The 18,266-nt window shown below is 52.8% G+C and overlaps 1 protein-coding gene across 1 annotated transcript; it reads right to left on the minus strand.

Annotated features, from left to right (window-relative positions):
• Positions 1 to 1,376: 1,376 nt before the first annotated feature.
• LOC148594006 (angiopoietin-4-like) lies at positions 1,377 to 12,544 on the minus strand. Its single transcript, XM_088528573.1, has 6 exons — positions 12,137 to 12,544; positions 7,851 to 8,073; positions 4,877 to 5,014; positions 3,366 to 3,582; positions 1,985 to 2,180; positions 1,377 to 1,561 (listed from the first exon to the last, which is right to left on the minus strand). The coding sequence occupies exons 1-6, from the start codon at positions 12,527 to 12,529 to the stop codon at positions 1,415 to 1,417; spliced, it is 1,314 nt and encodes a 437-aa protein (XP_088384699.1). The 5' UTR covers positions 12,530 to 12,544; the 3' UTR covers positions 1,377 to 1,414.
• Between the last annotated feature and the right edge of the window lie 5,722 nt (positions 12,545 to 18,266).

An 18,266-nucleotide genomic window follows, 5' to 3' on the forward strand; every position in this document is an offset into this window, starting at 1 on the left:
AATGTGAAAATCAAAATTGTAGAGTAATAACTATGACGTGATTATTAGTTATTTGGGTTATTGATTATTCAAGTGATTTATTAGTTTCTTAGCAGCACATTGCTTAGCTGATGAACACCAGAGTTTTTCGGATCAGCTGTGTTTCAAGCCTGCAATGTAATGGCAGAGGGTCAAAGTCTGGAGTAGCAGTGTTGTTGCAGACACAGAGCAAGGACCTTCTCCATCCCTCCTCCATCCCACCACCAGCAACGTGGACGTGTCCCGATATACGTTGTAAGCCGTGGGATCGCATCACTGTAGACCAGCCTGTTGCAACACCAGGTCATCATCAAACGCATGTGGGACAGATCCAGGAGGACTGCTGAGGCAAGCCTAGCAAAGGGAAGGATGAATTTTGTTGTTTTATAGCTTGAGATAACAGTTTTTAGGATGTATAGGTGACTTTTCTGCTCGATTTGCCAGTGAAAAATGAAGATACAGGAGAAAGAACATAGTCCAGACCAGAATGAAAGCTACAGAAACCACCAGGGAGCTAACCCAGCACCAAGCGAGAGACAATTAGTTGAGAGGAGCAGTGTTGTGTCTCTAATGCGCCTGCCATTCTTGTTCTCTGAACCTGCTTTGAACTCATCTGCTCCCATGAAACAGGAAAGAGGAAATCTAATCAAATATTCATCACCGAACACGAAAAGGGATGAATCTAAGTCACAGTCTCCATCTCTAGATCCTGCAAGGAGGCAACGCCAGGAGAAAAAGGAGGGGATCTTGCTGCAACTTCAAATGAAAACAAAGAATAAAAGACCACCACCACAAGTCTTGCATCTTCTTTACCCAGAGTAAGGCAGCAAAAACAGACGACTTTTAAAATCATTCATCCATCCATCCCTGCAGACCACTTTTAAGGTAGTTAGAAAATTCATCAGAAATTCTTTGCTCAAGGAGGGATGAAGACATGAAATGGGAATGCAAAGTGGCCGCTTCCAGCATTCTGACTTTTAAATCCTTTTACTTGGAACACAATTATTGCAGGTAGCTAAGGTCCATGGGTGAAACACAAGATCCCAGTGAGAGATGGCGATGGCCACTGCATGGTGTGTCCCGGCTCTCCCTGCCTTCCCCAGGGACCATCTCAACACCTTAGAGCCCTCCTCGCACATCCCTGTGCTTGATTTTGCAAAGGCATCACCTTCCCTAGATGGTCTAGGAGAGCTCTTGCCACCCAACACATGTCAAAGGCCTTGGCGCTCCTGCTGTTTGTCCTTGACACTGATCCAAAAGCAAACGGGCAGCAAGAGGGATGGTGGCTCCATCTCTCAGCGCTCTCCAGCAACAGTTTCTTCTTAAAGAAAACTACTTCCAGCCCTCTGATTCCAGGGTTTGCCACTAGAAGAAACAAAGACCACCCCAGGCTCCTTCACGGAGAGATATGGGGCCGGAAAGTACGTGGTCGAATCATCATGACGACCTTCTTCAGCGAGTAGTAGTCTGTGTCCTTCCACGAGTACCACACGACACCATCCGGCCCCAGGATCTTGCGGTTTTTAATGGAGTATCGGCCACCCTGTGAGGCAGGGAAAGGACAGTCAGGTATGGGAAATGCAAGAAAGTGTCACCCAGATGGGAACTCCTAAAAAATGGGTGCTCCAAAGCATGGGAGCAAAGAGCTTGGAGATGATACAGCAAAAGGAGCACATAAAGCATTTTCTGAATGCTCCCAAGGGAGGTGATGTCCCTCAGTCTCAGGCCACGTGAGTCACCCAAACAAGGAGCTGCCATTGCACAATCCCAAAGCCATTTTTTTGCAAGGGTGTCTCAACACTCATACTTGGCCCACAACACAGAGAAGCTGGGCTGAATTGGTGCCCAGCCTTGGTGTCATTCCCTCCCTGGTCAAGCCAAGGATTGCTGTGACGTGATGACTAATGGTCCCTCCTAGCCTTGGACCTGCCATGGTGACACCTGCGTCCTCCCCCTTCCACCTTACCTTGTAGTACACGCCATTGAGGTTGGAGAAGAAGCACTGATGGTACCACCAGCCTCCATGGGAAATCTCAGCACAGATGTTCCCCGAGTCAGGAGTGCTGAAGCTCCTCTTGTTGTGGTACCAGGCAAAGGAGTCCTCCACCGTCCCGCTGAACCCATCCACGTGCAGGCGGTAATAGTTTGCCTCGTCCTCGATGCTGCAAGCAATAGGAACAGCTCAGACTACTTAGCAACAGCATCTCCGTCTCCTTTCCAGGCTGGATGTTGCATTCTTAGTGTGGACACCCTACAATTACCAAGCTGCTCCAGCCAAGCTCCTTGTAATTATTCATCATCTTTAAATGCAGAAGATGCTGCGTTTCGCCCTTCTGTGGGATGCATGTGCTTTAGTCATGACTCAGGGTACTTGTTGGGAGCCTGGGGTGGGCCGACCGTGGCTCTCAAACCACAATGAAAGACGGCAGCAGCTTTGGCGAGACGGCTCCTCTAATTACACGGTGCTGCCTCCTCTCCACCAAAGAAGCTTCTTGCTCTTCACATGAACTGAGCTAATCAGTAGTTTGCTCCCGGGCCAGGAAAAGCTGAAGGTCACTGCCATTGAGCACGATATCTGATGACAAAAGCCAGGGTAGCTGTTCAGGGCAACCCTCTGCTAGTGCAGAACGCTCCTGGGCACATTCAGTCAACGAGGATTTTGCCCAGCAGCTGCAGCAATCTTTGGGTCTACTCTAAACCCGCCAGCTCCAGATGTCATTAAAGTCGTTAAAGTGCAGTGCTTAAGGACATGTACTCCCTTGCGCATCCTCCCATGACTGGGAATCTTGTAACTACCCACAAGGAGTTTCTGGTGGAGAGAGGGAAGAGGTTCATCTGGGACAGTCTAGGCAGAGCTGGTCACCCCGTTCATAAAAGAATGTGACAGATGCTGAGAAATACCAACACCAGGCAATGTGCAGAGCTGTAGACACTAAAGGATGCTGGCTCAGGAACAGCAGGCAAGAGCCATGAGCACAGAGTAAAAAACAAAATGTGATTCTCAGCCGTCACAGCAGGGAGGTGCTGAAGGACCTGCCCAGCAAGAACAGGGGTGCAGAACTCTGCTTTGGGCATGGAGCTAAGGAAGTTCAGGAGAAACAACAGTCCTAAGCTGTAAGGGATGGTTCCTTGTGGATGTTGGCCATGGCTGAGTAGTTCTGGGCATTCTCTAGCTCACCCTCAGGCTCCAATGTGGGGCCAGAGTTTTCACGGTCAAAGCAGGTGAGGAAGAGAAGACCCAGTCCAAAAAGCTCTCTAAGGAGAGTCACTTTGACTACAACGGGGTCCTCCAGCACTGAACCCAGCTGTGTGTGCCAAGAACCAGGGGGTGTCATCCCACTTTCTACCTGAAGATCTGGTAGAAGGCGTGTTTGTGCTTGTTGTTCCAGTCCTCCAGGTCGATGCGCAGGGAGTAGTCCCCTTGGCTTGTCACCTTGTGGATGTTCTCGTTGCCCAGCCAGAACTCACCGTTGAGATCCCCAAAGCCCTCTTTATAGTCGTTCCAGGTGCGGTTGAAGTCAACTGAGCCGTCCTGACGCTTCTGGATGACTGTCCAGCCCCCACCTGCCAGGAGGGAGATAACATAACACGGGAAACACCAAGGCATGTCCGGGGTCCCAATGCGCACACGTGGGTCAGAGTCCTCACCAGCATCACCAGCTGCAGCTCAGAGGTGTCTTCTTGTCACACCCCCCTCCCACCAACCAGCAAAATACAGTGTTGGTTGCTGCATGGGGACCATCCATGATGAACAGCCTGAGCTCCAAGAAAGGGGCTCTGCTTCTCCCATGTTGGCTCCAAGATGCTATTACCCTGTTGCCTACAAGAGGGTCGTACCAGCTCTAAGGTGGTTTTAAATGAGAAAAAGCTGATTATTTTAGAGGGGAATGTTTTGGGGCTGGAAGGAACTGGAGAGCCTGGAGTTTTGAGATTGCTATGTACTGTTCCTGCAGAACAGCAGAGGTACACGAGCGCTCTCCCAGTATTGTCTCACTGTCTCCATCTGCTCTCCCATCTGTCCAAATCCCTCTCTCCTTTTTTTCCAATACTGTAAGCTTTGAAGGGACAGGGACCGTCTATTTATTTGATGTTTTGACAGACACATTCCCATGTCCAAGATCATGGACATGGTCATACAAATAATAGTAATGATATAATAGCCACCACACTGCATCAACAGCCTATTTTTTAATGATGACTTCTATCCAAAAGCAGCAAGGACCTGTAGGTCCTTCAGACTGGTTTCCTCCAACTGGGAAGGAACTGGTCTGTCCAGCTCCTTTTTTTTTTATCAAAGTGCTAGGCTCAGAAAGAACTAGGAGCTCTGTTCAGATATTTAATCAGCGGCATCTACTGTCCTTTGAGATGTGCTTGGTCTCTGAGACATCTGCACGGGCTAGTAGACAGGCACAAGGTCAATGGTGGTATGGGACACCATCAGCTACAGTTAAGGGTTGCCCACTCATAGCCCTACAGTAGCCAGAGATGCCCCAAGCGCCCACCTGGTGACCTGCCACTATTCCAGAGGGGCTTCTGCTTCCCTGTCTCCCACATCATACGCACTAGCACTTTGCAAGTATCTTGCATGCATAAGGACATCTCAAAGGGCACTCAACACCTGTATTTAGGCATCTGAGCACCAACCAAAGTGCCTGGCTTGAACTATTCAGCTGAAGTCCCTCTTTAGCCAGTGGTCAAGTCCTCTGTCCTTGGAGCATCCCTTGAGGAGATGCTGTTCTCACTGACTGTAATGTTATCTAGAAGCAGCTCAGACAAGACACGACTGTCAAGGAGGACAAATCCCACCCAGAGTGTCCCCAGCTTTGCTGGGAGATGTTGAAGATGCCTCTACCAGTACCTTCAGTGTCCATTTCACACAGCACCTCGATGGGCATCCCTCCAACCGAGGGCATGATGCTGTAGATCCCTGTTCTCCGGAGCCCGTTGTAGTAAACAGAGGCGCAGTCAATGGGGCAGTTCCTTGCATGCTTGACTTCTAAGAAAAAAATAAATACGTAAAGCAGAGAAACACAGTGTTTACATAGTGTTTAGTATTCAGTATGGAGAAGGAGGTCTGCAACCAAGCCCAGCATCATTTTCATGCAATCATAATGTGCAGCCTGACAAAAAGCTATGGAATTCTTCTTCTGGGCAGCAGCAAAAGCTGAAATCTTTGCAGCCATGGGCTGATCCATGACTGCCATGGACTAGCAGTAATAAGGTTCGTTTGTGCATATCTGCACTTAGGTTGCTGGGGCTGAGGGACGGTCCTTATTTCAAGCGGGCTTGTGACAGAGCCTTGCAGCAGCACAGATATGTCGTGCATTTTGCTAGGCTCAAGGTCTGTTAGATTATATTTCACACCAAAAAGGTCCTACACATTGATAGAGATTGCCTGCTTAGCCAGCAGTTGTCAGTGACGCTAACGGTGAAAGGATTTTCTCCTCTTAAACGGCTGCTCTAAAGGTGTTTTCCCTGGCCAGATGTATAAGGAAAAGGATCAGAAGTCTAAAGAGAATCTAAAGATGCTTTTCACTGGGTCATATCAGATGGGATTTACCCTGTCAGGTACCAGCCACCCAATCTTTAGGCAGCTGCTCCCAGGTAGTCTCCTAAAAACGACTTCTGCAGAGGGCAACCTTCCTAGCGTCGCCCAGGAGAGCAGAGCGGAGCTGCTCTCCGTCTCCCTCCATCGGCTCAGTCGAGCTGTCTGCACAGATGTGCACAGTGATTTTTGCAATGCCCTGGGGTACTCGGGCTGCCTTTCAGCTGCGCCTCTCCGGGAGGTCCCGTCCTGCATCTGCCAGGCTCGCGGGGATGTCTCGGATGCAGGAGTGTTGCAGGCAGCACTAGGCGCCCGTATGCAGGTAGCCGAGCTGAACTGCTCTCCTGAGCCCCTTTCCCAGTGTTTGCATGGATATCTCAAGTTCCCAGCTCATGTGGGGACGCACATGTGCAGACACACAAGATTAGACATCGTCTTTTGTGAGCTGAGCCTTGCTGTCGATGGCGACGCTCCAGCGAGATGGAAGGAAAGGCACAAGAGCAGCTCACACAGAAGGCTCCCCTTTCTTTTATTGACACAGTTAGACCAGTTTGGAGCACAGTGCGGCCGTGATGCCTGGCTGGAAGCATGGTGTGGTCTGGGACCCAAGGATGGAAGAGCAAAGAGCACGCACAGGTCATTGCCTTTCCATGAGGCAAGGACCATGGATGAGGCCATGGATCTGGCAAGCAAGGAAAACTCCCTGGGCAGGGTGAAATAAATCTGGGGAGGTCATGGCAGCACCCCAACCCACTGAGGGAGCAATCAGTGTCTGGGAGACTGGTGGCAGGTTGGTGACATCCCTTAGGGGTGGCATAGGCCAGGCCAAGCAGCAGAAACCAATTGTGTGCGACAAGGAGCGGCCAGGGAGAGATCCATGCTCTAGACCCAGCGAGCACCTAGAGTGTCAGGAAGAGCCCAACGCACCCAGCGTTAATCAGCTACAAGAGCCGCTTTCCTTGGCTGCACCCTGGCCGGGGTTTTCCTGGCCTGCACACGGGAGTCGCATCCCGGTTACATAAGGTGACAGGGATTAGCCCCAGCTCTGCCTTGCAGGTGGCCGTCCCGCTGTGCGGGCGCTCCGTCGCGTGCCCATTCACACCTTGCATCTGCTCCAGGTGCTGCTTGATCAGGGCAGTGGAACCAGGTATCAGCAGAGCTATTTATACTCCCTTCACCATGTCATCGATGGCCCAAAGAGCTTTAAGCCCGCGCAATGGAAAAGACTTAGGCTAGTTGGCTCAAGGGAGAAGTGACACGACTTCTCCACCTGACGTCACCCGCTCAAACGAGATCAAGGTTGGTAGGTGAAAGCCGTTAGCGGCTCCGTCGCGTTGAGCTGTGCACGCCGTGTGAGTCATCGGACACAGCCTGCTTCTTGCTGGAGTAAGACACTGTCTCTACGTGTCCCCGAGCCACCGTTCGTGGCAGGTTGGGGGATTATTCCGGAAAAGCATCGCTTCTTCCTTGCCCCTTGCTAAAACTCTTCCTGGGGGTCTGTGGTGGAAGAGACAGGATCTGTGGTCCGCCCTGGCACCCGTTGTCTCCTCAAACACCATCACTCCCTTACTAAACACTCAGAAAATCAAACAGATTGAAAGACCAGCACACTTTCCTTCCCAGCTCCTCAAGGTTGAGTTTTCCAGATCCCGGTTATAGTAGGCTGCGGTCAAAATATTTTCACGGCAATGGATTTTTTTTTTTTTTTTTAGCAGAAAATGGAGTTTTGGTCAAGCTGAATCTTGCACTTTTTTACCTAAAATTGTCATGCTTGCCACTAGAAAAAGGATGACATTCCAGGAATTAACAACCAAACACCAAAATCAGGCGTAAGTTTAAATGTATTCCTTTAAAAAGGGAGTAAGAAATACCAAAAGAAAATATTGGATTTCAAATTTGTTGTGCTTTCTCAAAGCCCTAATATTTGGCCATGAATTTTGGAAACAAAAATGATGTCTTATTCCTTTCCTTTAAGAGAAAAATAGACTTCCTGGTGATGGAAGGCAGGTTCACACAGCCAACTGCAGGTGGAGTAATGGTGGGAGCGTTGCCGTGTGGTGCTCCAGGCTGAAGCTGGTCACCTTGAGGTCACCTGGACCACAAGGAAAGCACCCCAGGATGTGTCTATTCCTCCAAGAAGCTCTCCTGACTCCCTCGGGAATGCCATCTGGGAGAGATGAGACCCCTGGCTAATGCAAAGTGGGATTGAAGTGGTTTTCCCATGTGCTTTTCATACAAGAGTCCTCAAGAGAGGCCTTACGAAGCCACCCCGACCCGTCCCCGTCACCTGGATGGTGCATCTCCTCCTGCAGCCTCATCTCGGCGGGGCCGAGGCAGCCGGGGACGCGCCGGCTCCAGTCGGCCAGCACGGAGATGTTGTTGATCTGCGCCTGCATGTCGTAGAGCAGCGTGGCCTGGATGTGCTGCAGGGTGCTGGCCTCGCTGTAGCGCTGCTCCAGCTCCTGCACGCGCTGCTCCACGGTGCGGTTGTGGCTCGCCGCCTCCTCGTGCTGCAAAACGCAGAGGACATGGGGATCACCAGGTGCTGGTGGCAATGGGACCTTTGCAGGGTGCCCAAGCTGATCCCCATCTATCCAGCAACCCCCTAGCATTGGGTTCTCCTTCCACAAGCCACCCCTTCAAGCCTACAAGCTTCTGACACCCAGTGGCAACTACAAGTTTCTAACACTCACGCATACTGCATGGAGAACCAGCTCCTGCTTTTGAGGTAGACTAGTGTCCTGCAAGCAGAACCACGTCCACTGTGTGTCTCACATGGATGTGATATGGACCCTTCATGGTCCTTCTGTGCCTTGTTTTTGGGATCGTTGGTCTCATACACATGCCCCAGCTCCCTGGAGGTGCCCACAGGTCATGCCAGGGGATGGTTTCAAACCCTACCAACGTGGGCAAAACGCGCTCTAGGTGCAACCTCACTTCAGACTTGCTCACCTCACTTGCTCAGTGTTCCCTGTCCGTTAGATGGCAGGGCAGGCCTTAGACAGCATCTCCGGAAACCCACGGCAGCACCGAACCATCCTCTCCCCTGGCTCAGGCAGCACCTCCACAGAAGGCAACTGCCTTCTGCTCAAGGGAGCCAGGTCTGCTTGGGGGAGCCAGGTCTTCACCCGTGCAGCTCTGTCCTCCTCACCTGTGGTGTCCCCACAACACCGAGTGACCATGTGCATGGCCCTGGGGGTGAAGATGGCCCCGTACTGCAGTTATCGGTGGAGCTCAGGGCACAAGCACCTGCAGCCACCAGTGTCACCAGCACGGTGCCCACCATGCTCCATAACCACGCATGGCTGCCCAGCCTGGGGGCCAGGATGGGACCTGCTGACACCTCCACCGATGGTTTCCAGCCTGCAGCACATCGAATGCCCATGGGGACACAGAGAGCTTGCGCTTCACAGCATCACGTCCTGCAGCACCGCAGCGATGCTGCCGATGCCTGCAACGCTGCAGCTAGAAGTGCTCTGCGCATCCAGCATCCATCTCCTTCCCTTCCAGCCGCTCCACGGGCCTGACTCACACTTAGGTCCCTGCCATGAGACATCTCGGCTTGTTTTTCCCAGGAGGTGCCATATTCGCTGCTGGATTATTCCACCAATAACAAGCAGAAAGGCTGCTTATATCCCCTAAATGCAGAGCAGCTAAATGGGGCAGCAAAGTGGGAATCACGGCGTGCAACAACTCCTTCTCAGGGCTAAGCCATCCCTGGCTGTGCTGTAAATCACCCAACCACCCCACACCTGCTTTGCGAGCCGTGACAGCCACCAGGCGCCTGCTTGCAGCCCCGCTCGCCCACGCAGCAGCTCTCCGAGCAAACCCTGTCGCGCTTGCTCCAGACACTCCCCTCCTCCACGGTTGTTGCTTTCTCTCCTGGCTGCTTGTAAAAAATAACAACCTAAGGCTGCAGGCAAAGCACCGTGTCTGGGCCCGGGTGCTGCCTGGTTCCTTCTCCCTCCTGGGGACATCCCACTGCTGCCCACGCCGGTTGCATCTCTCTGCACAGCACCAACCCCAACAAGGTCCTGGTCTGCTGCAAACAGGGTCTGATAGTGCAACCTGGACTGTGCTGCAAGAATGCAAAGGTGCAGCTCATTGCTCAGCCCAAGGGGTTTCCCTTTGCTCATGGCACTGGGCTGGAAGGAGAGAGGGAGATCCTTCAAACCTGTTGCATTGGCTACTAAGGGGAATCTCAGGATACCTCTGAGGTATCTTTAACCACATCTCAGCAGTTGGAAATGCCCCCAAGAAATGGAAGAGCTCGGTTGTTGCATTCCTTTAACCAGGGGAACTCAGACCCTTAGTAGAGTGAGACCAGGGACCAGCCTTCTACTATGAAGGTGAAGCAAAGCAGAGGAAACGTGGGGACAGGATTTTTCTGGCCCATTCTGTGTCCCTGTTAGTCTGAGAGGAGTCATGACCTGGAAGGACCCGTCAGTCTCAGACAACTCTGAAATGCTCCCGGGATGCTGAGCTCACATAGACATCGCCGCTCGGACAGACAAACCCACGCAGAGCTCCCAGGAAAATATCCATGACAAATCCAAGGGAGACAAACTAGCAGCAGCAAGAGGCTGATTTATGAGAATGGATTAAGGGAGCAACAGCTTCTTAGTGGGAGGAAAGGAGATGGAATTGATGCACAGATGCTGGGAGCTGACACGACAGGGAATTCAGCCGGGTGACTCGCAGGGATGCCGGGAGGTACATGGGATGCAGGGGAAAACCAGCCTCAGGCTGGCACAGGTATTGGGAACTGGCTGGACCAACATAGCTGAAAAACTCCTTATGGGAGCATCCCTAAGAAGACTGCAGGGAGCTGAGGCAACCAACTTAGAAATCAAGGATTTCTGTCCCTGCTTTTACTTATTTGAATACAAAGATCCTGCCCCCATCGGCTGCCAGCTCCCCTCTCCACAGTCAGCTTTGCTTCTTGCTCTTTGCCCACTCCAGGGCTTGGAGGATGGCAGGACACATTCCCTGCTGCCCTCTAAGCTCTCCAGACGTTGTTGTTCTCCTGCTTGTTCTCAGGTCAGCTCTCCCATTCCTTTATCTTTTAGACATTTTGAAAAAATCTGAGGTTGGAAGAAACTGCTGGAGGTCCCTAGTCCAAACCCTTGCAGAAAGCAGAGCTAGGTCAGGCTGCTTGAGGCCTTTTCTACTCAAGTTATGAAACTCCCTATGCTATTAAGGGAGTCCCAGGACCAGCTCTGATAGAGGCTTCTGCATGGCAGGTACTAGAGGTGGATAACAGCGTTCCTTGAAGAAGTAACAAATAGAAAGGAGAGCAATAATAAGCGACACGGAGAAGCACAAAGATTGACATGGCCACAGAGATGATAACAAAGACCAGGGCTCTTTCGCCATTGAAACATGGTCCATTCAAGGAGTCTCTCGGGAACAGCCCTGAAGAGGGTCAGCCTGAGCTTTGCGACAGATCCAAAGGGTGAAACATGATTAGTGTATTAGGAGGTAGGTGCGTGACTGCAAATGTTATTGTGGGCTATCAGAAGGGGCTTCTAGGGTTGTGCAAGACGTGCTGACCTGCCAAGGGGAACAGCAGCAGCCACAGCTGCCAGAGGGGATGGAAGGACCTCAGAGCTCCGAGACCAGCACCCAGGAAGGAGGAACTGCCGTGTTCCCAGCCCATGGGATTCGGCAGTTTTTGTAGCATCCTTAACAAGGAGATGCCCAGGGGTCGCCATGGCCCTGTTAAATGGAGCACAGGGCCAAACCACTACTGCCAAGGAGGGTTCCTTATGCTTCTTGATTTACCACAGCTTAAATATGGGGAAGGAGGGACTGCTCCAATCTAACGCCTTCCACCTGGGCATCAAGCAGCCCTGCAGAGGCAGCCGGCTCAACTCCCTCTGCGTTCAACACCCAGCAACCAGCATCTCCCAAGGGAGATTTGTTTATCTCTGTCCTTCCTCTGACTGTAAAGAGACCCAACAGAACTGCCAGGGAGCAAAAAAACTGCAATTAGATGAGTCATGTCCAAGCCTGCAATGAAGAACAGAAGAAGAGCAACAACACTAAGGGGAAAGTCTTTAGTGCAGTCTCCCCGGCTCTGCACAGGAGAGTTACGTTCCATGCAAGAGCCATAGCTCCAGGTGGAGCAGAAGAATCATTTGGAGTCAAAACAGGGAGCTAGGATGGTGAAGAATAGATAATGATAGCCCTAAGGGACTAGGTGTCACCAGGGGAAGGTGATACAGCAAAAGGTCACCTGTGTAAATCTTTGGGGTCTAGTTTAGGATCCTGCTAGGAGCAATGGGACAGATCAGCCACCCCGGCCCATGTTAGGTGGGTTCAAAGCAGGAGGAGATGCTCTTTCTCCCCTGATAGCGGGTGCCCACATGAATACACAGACAACACACCAAAGTCTAATGCTAGGATGAGCACTGGAAGGCTCCTGAGCCAACCCAACGTGAGCAGCAGGTGTTTTAATGGGTACCTTGGTCCTCAGCCAGAACACCCAATGTTCTCCCAGGCATCCTTCCCCAAGCAGAGCCACAGAAGGGACCAGATGCCCCCACTCACACAAGAAGGGAAAACCTTTACCTGGAGCTCCAGGACCTTGATGCGGTGGCGGTGGTTCCTCAGCTCCTCCTGCAGCTCCGAGATCAGCTCCCGCAGCTCGAGGATCTGCTGCTTGCGCTCCTCATTCTCGTGGAGCCAGTAGGAGACCTCATCGGTGCAGCGAAACATGTCCGGGCACCGCTGCTCATCCAGCTGCGGCAACGTCGCTACGATCTTACAGCGGCCGTCAGGCAGTACCTGGTTGCTGTACTCGCCGCACTGGATGAGGCCGGTGCCCTCCTGGAGCCCCTCATCGTAGCTGTAGCTTTCGGCTGCAGCCAGAGGCTTCTGCAGCGAGGGGCTGTTCAGGAAGGCTGTGAGGAACAGGGACACCAAGGCCAGGCGGGCACAGATGGTGCAAGGACAGGCATCCATGTGGCGGGAGAAGATGGTCCCCAAGGACAACCCTGTGCATCTCATCCTCAAAGGCGGTCCTTTGGAAAGACCCATGTCAGTAGTACTGGCTGTCACCCAAGAGCTACTCGTTGCAGCCACAGCCAGCACGTAGCACAAGGAGGAAAGCTCTATATGGGAGGGAGACGTCAATATGGACCCTGGAGCTCTTGCCAAGAGGGTCACTGCAGGCAAGCGACCTGCCTGCCCCCATAAAGCTTCCTCCCTGCTCCTACTCCGTGACCACCAAGCTGGAACCAGCTCCAGAAGGAGAGTCCCCACTGGCCAAGGAGCTTCTGATCCCGTTGGAGGGCACCGAGGGCTGCCAGGGCTTCAGGCAGGGCTTTCTGCCCATGCAGGACTGCAGGCTTCCCTGGACAGGGCTGGCTGGTGCCGTCAGCACCGGGAGGCATCTGCAAGGGCAGGCAGCATCATGCCCTGTCCGCAGGTGGTTTCATGGGATGAGCCCTTCCTCCTTAAGCCTGGAAACAGAGGGAAAAGAGAAATGGGCTCCTTGTCCACGTCCATCTATTGAAGCAGCTGGGATAGGCAGCTGTTCTATCACTGAACTAGGAACCAGAGCTGTGGTTAGAGGAACCATGGTTTGGTGCAGACGAGGGATGAGCAATCAGCTCACCCCTCGAAGGTCCTGCACGCTGTCTTGTGCACTGCCCTCTCATCTTCACCCCCCCACAAATGAAAAAGTGCCCCCCATTTCCCTGCCCCAAGCATCCCGCTGCTCCCTTGGGCAAGGAGGAGAAGGGACCACCACAACAAGCCACAAAACTCCCCTTCCACCCTGCTCACCCACAGCCAAGCCCACACGCTTAAGCTTCAGGTTTTCATTCACCATCGGCTAGATTCCTGCTTGGGAAATGCTTCTTCAGCCTGTGCTTGCAAGGAGAGAGCAAAGAGGCAATCTGAGGATTCCAGACTCTGTCTGCCTGCACATGAAGTTTTCTTGGAAGATGCAGCTGTAAATGGAGTTGCCGGGTGAATGGTGCCCATCTACATGGGGACACATCCTGACAGGCCGGGCATGGGAAACCTAAACCAAACTATCCCAAGCAGGGGATGGCCCAAGACAGGGCATCACCGGTGCAATTTGGATGAGCCCCAGTCGGGAGGGGAGATCTTTTGCCTGCCCGTGGGTCCAAGTGGATTTAGGTCCGAGTGGGGATGGTGGGGAAGGAGCGTGCAGGAGCGAGGGCTGGAGAAGACCCCAGACACCTAATGCAATCTCCCAGCTGCAGCCTCCCATGATCTCCCCATGAGCTGCGTGTCCCTGGCAGCAGTGCTGAGCTCCCAAGCGACCCTCAGCCCCACATTTGGCTCCAGTATTTGCTGTGTGGTACCCCCAGATTCCCCTTCCTTGCAGTGTCATGGTTCTCCTTGCCATGAGAGCTGCATACCCAACAGCCGGGCTCAGCACCGCGCCATCACAGGGGTCTCTTGCAGAGGTTCGGCCCCACGTACCTCCAAAAAAACTGGCCACACGCTCCCGGTCAGGCTGGTCCCAGCGGAGCGAGGAGACGGCAGCGAGCTCGGAGCGGCCATGGGAAGCAGAGTGTGTTTCAGGGAACACTAAGTGCTTATTCCCCCTGATCCTATCATGGCACTATAAATAGGGCCAAGAGAGCCGCAAGTCTCGGGCAGTTTGTGGAAGGAGGAATCCAGGTCCCAGCGTGACCTTCTTAGCGCGCGGGAGATTAAGGCGGCATCTTGGCATGACTTCTCCTCTCCGAGAAGATCCCCTGGCCCATCCTAAGGCCACAATGCAATAATTCATTCATTGGGGTGCCAGTGGTGAGACCCCCCACCCTTCCCAGCACCTCGGATGGGTCTTGGTTGGGAGGGGAGAGTTTCCCAGCCCAGACATGGCCAGTGTGCCCAGGAGTCTGGGGAGGGAACGACCATAATTTGCCTAATTCACTAGCCCAGAGCTTGCTCTTCTCCTCTACAGTGGATGCTAGAGTAGAAGAGGGTTTCCTGAGCAGTGCCCCTATCCCACTTCCCAGGCTTTCTCCCCAAATTATGCATGAGGCAGCAGTGTGCCCTCGTTGCCAAGAAGGCCAATGGGATCCTGGGGTGCATTAAGAAGAGCGTCTCCAGCAGATCAAGGGATCCTGCCCCTCTACTCAGCCCTGGTGAGGCCACATCTGGAGTATTGTGTCCAGTTCTGGGCTCCACAGGACAAGAGGGATGTGGAGCTGCTGGAGAGAGTCCAGCGCAGGGCTACAAGGATGATCAGGGGCCTGGAACATCTGCCCTATGAGGAGAGGCTGAGGGAGCTGGGCCTGTTCAGCTGGAGAAGAGAAGGCTGAGAGGGGACCTGAGCAGTGTCTAGAAGTACCTCAAGGGAGGCAGTGAGGAGGATGGGGCTGGCCTCTTTTCAGTGGTGGCCACCAACAGAACTAGAGGTAATGGCCGGAAACTGAAGCATCAAAAGTTCCACAGGAACTTAAGGAAAAATTTCTTGCCAGTGAGGGTGCCAGAGCCCTGGAACAGGCTGCCCAGAGAGGTTGTGGAGTCTCCTTCTCTGGAGATCTTCAAACCCGCTTGGATGCAGTCCTGTGCCACGTGCTCTAGGTGACCCTGCGTGTGCAGGGGTTGGACTAGATGATCTCTAGAGGTCCCTTCCAACCCTAAGCATTCTATGATTCTATGATTCGGCATGCAGCAGTGCCGGGAGCATGGATGTATTCCCAAACATATCTTTGGGGGGTAGTGAGTAATTTTGATCTTTCTTCCTCTCATGCTGTCCGTTTCTTGGGAGAATGAAGAGTAATTATCTATCTGGCTATAAATGTTAGCAGGCTTGTTTAATTAAATATGCTCATCATTGCACTGTAGGAATGTGAGCTGAAACAAGGGATTTCCGTATTGGACAAAAGAGCCCTTTTGAGTTTTTTTTTTCACTTTATGAAAAGTTTCCAGACAAAGACCCTGGATTGACATTCAAAATGAAGATGGACATTCAGACAAGCTCAGATGGTCCCCAGAAGATGGGGAACTGCCTGGAGAAGGGTAGATTCATTAAAAAGACTTCTGCTCCAGCAGGTTGGAGAGGTCCAAATTGCGCAGGGCACAGATTGACTAGTCCATCAACAGATATCCCAAGGCCAAGTGACCAGCCATTGGGGGACCTGCCATTCTCCAGAGGATACTTCCAGCCCTGCAGCCAACGCTGCCGAGCCACAGAGGCTGGGAAAATGAGCTGAAAAAGACCAGAAAAATATCAATGAGAGAAAGGGGGTTCCTGAAAGGGAGGTGGAGCTGAACTTAGACTCCTGGGCAACGTGGTCTTATCATAGAGAGGAAGGGAAGCGCGGAGGGAGGCAGCAAAGCAAATAAATCTCTACCACTGGGCCTGGAGAGCAGGTCATATGTGTTCTCCATCCCCATTTCTCCTGTTTGGTTGCTCACGGGTTGGGTACCCAAGGGCCAACCTGAGTTTAGGAGATGGGCTTCGCTGCTGCTCACGCAGCACTGCAGACATGGGGACACCTGTGACCCCTGCTGTCATGGCCATGAAGATGTCTTAGGGCTGGCACTCAACCTCCTTGGCCTTGTATCATCCATTGCATCAGTGAACTCCATGCAGCTACCAAGGAGAGCTCCCTCTGACCCAGCATAACTGTTTCTGCTCCAGGTTCATGAGAGAGCATCTCCATAATCAGATATGATGATGATAGACACCATCATGGGGACAGGAACTGCACCCCATGGCTGGCCACCCGTCGTGGTGGGGAGTCATAGGGAGAAGAGGGCCAAGGAACATGTCTCATCCTCCAATACCAGCCAACAGCTACTCCAGCATGACGAGCTAAAGGCCCTTATTGCGTACGAGTGGATAGGCATTTAACGTTCTTGTCTACAATGAAATCCATTATCCTCATCGCTCGCTGAGGCCCTGCCGCTCTGGTTTCCTTTTCAGGGCCGGAGGTGGCGGGGGAGAAGAGGTGGAGGAGGGATGGAGCTGGAGACAGCCAGGTCCTTTGTGTGGCCACTCAGGAGGCACTTTCTCGATTAATGTTTGGGCTCCTAAATGGATGCGACCTCCCTTCCCCCAGCCCCTTTCCCTTTCATTTCTCGTCCCCATTATGCTCAGAAAACCTCGTCCGTATCATTAGCGTCAGAAGCAGAGACGGGCACTGAGTGCCACGGGGAAGCGGCGAACGTACATTTCGTTCAATGTGCCCTCGAGTGCCTCAAGGCTGCTCCTTCACAAAGCGAGATGTGAAAATGGGCCCCGGGGCGGCAGCGCCATCGGGGCGGCCGGCCGCGCGGGGCCGATTCAGACGGCAGCGTCACCCCTTGAAGGTTAAAAACCGCCGCGTCTCCCACGGAGCCACGTCTGAGCCATCCGGCGAAGAGTGGGCAGAGAAGGGAAGGGGGATGCGTCCAATGAGAGCACTGGGGCTCAGCGTCTCCCAAGGGATGACGGATGCAATGGACCCCGGGTTGAGAACCCCTTCTCCTTCGCCAAGTCCAGGGTGGGCTGGAGGTCCCGTCCTGTCCTCCTCATGATGCAGAGAGTCCTCCGGGCTCTCTTCTTGTAATGCCCCTGGTGCCCTTCCAGTTCGGCCCTTGCCCGGGTGTCCTCCCAGGCTGTGGGGTGACATCCCCAGGCTCCCCGCTGGGGCAGCACAGGACACCCATTCCCCACATGTGTCTTCCACTCTCCCCATTGCATGGAGCGTTCTCCACTTGCCTCCCCTACATGGAGCCTCCTTCCAGGCTGGACACATTGCCTCTCACCGAGCAATCCAGGACTAGTTAAAAACAACACCCAGAATCCCAAGAACTCCTTGGCCAGCTCCTTCCAAGGATGCAGGCTGTGCCATCCTGCTGATGTCCCAGTGCCCAAGTGCGTAGCTGCTGTGCAGCAAGCATCTCCCCAGCTTGCCTTGAGGAAGACAGCCACAAAGCATCATAGTCATCCTCCGTTGGGAACCCACCTTCTGTTTTGCCCCAGTGCAGAGGCAAAACCAGCCCTGATGCATTTCTGCAGGCTCCATGGTCCTCAGTCAGCATCACTCCTAATTTTCCCATGTATCAAACAGGGGTCGTGTCTGTCTGTTTCACAGCTTGGACATATGCTCAGTGTGCAAACAACCCACCAGCTCTCATCTGGGTCATTCTTTGAGGGAGAACAGCTAAAAAGCACAGTATTTCTCCATTCTTAATTCCTACCCATTTGGTATTTGCCCAAAGGAACGAAGAGACCACCCAAGTATCCCCAGATAATTTACCCTCTGATTTAGCATCCCCTGATGCTGCCTTAGCCTCCTGGAGGAAAGGAGAAGTTGATCCAAATCTACACACCCTACGCCTGCCATTTTAGGATTTCGGTGACCCTAATTAGCTGCTGCCATTAATCAGTTTTAAAAGACGTACATCTTTCACAATAAAAATAACCAGCAGCAAAAGATAGTTCAGAGGCTTCTCAAGACCACCAGGGAAACCCTTAAATCAGAGTAAATGTTAATGCTCCTGCATGGCCACCACGCCGGGATTGATGGGCAGGCAGCAGGATTCCCGCCTGCCCGTTGCAATGCTCCACAAATATCAGGGAAAGTCAGAGGCTTCTCCGTAGGGAGGCATGGGCAGATAGGGGCACCTCAAGGTTCCCAAGCCTCAGCTTCTCCATCAGCCTCCAGGTCCTGAGTGCAAACACTCCATGCCTGATCGGAACCACTCCAGGGATGCTGGGTTG

Source organism: Tinamus guttatus, unplaced genomic scaffold (assembly GCF_059628265.1).
Source record: "Tinamus guttatus ecotype Peru unplaced genomic scaffold, ASM5962826v1 Tinamus_guttatus_pri_ptg000312l, whole genome shotgun sequence".
Taxonomy (NCBI): Eukaryota; Metazoa; Chordata; class Aves; order Tinamiformes; family Tinamidae; genus Tinamus; species Tinamus guttatus.

Coding starts and splice junctions, on each gene's coding strand:
- LOC148594006 (XM_088528573.1), bottom strand. CDS start 12,529: ATGGATGCCTGTCCTTGCACCATCTGTGCCCGCCTGGCCTTGGTGTCC. Junction 8,074..12,136: donor TCAAGGTCCTGGAGCTCCAG/GTAAAGGTTTTC, acceptor TGCGTTTTGCAG/CACGAGGAGGCGGCGAGCCA. Junction 5,015..7,850: donor GGAGGAGATGCACCATCCAG/GTGACGGGGACG, acceptor TTTTTTTCTTAG/AAGTCAAGCATGCAAGGAAC.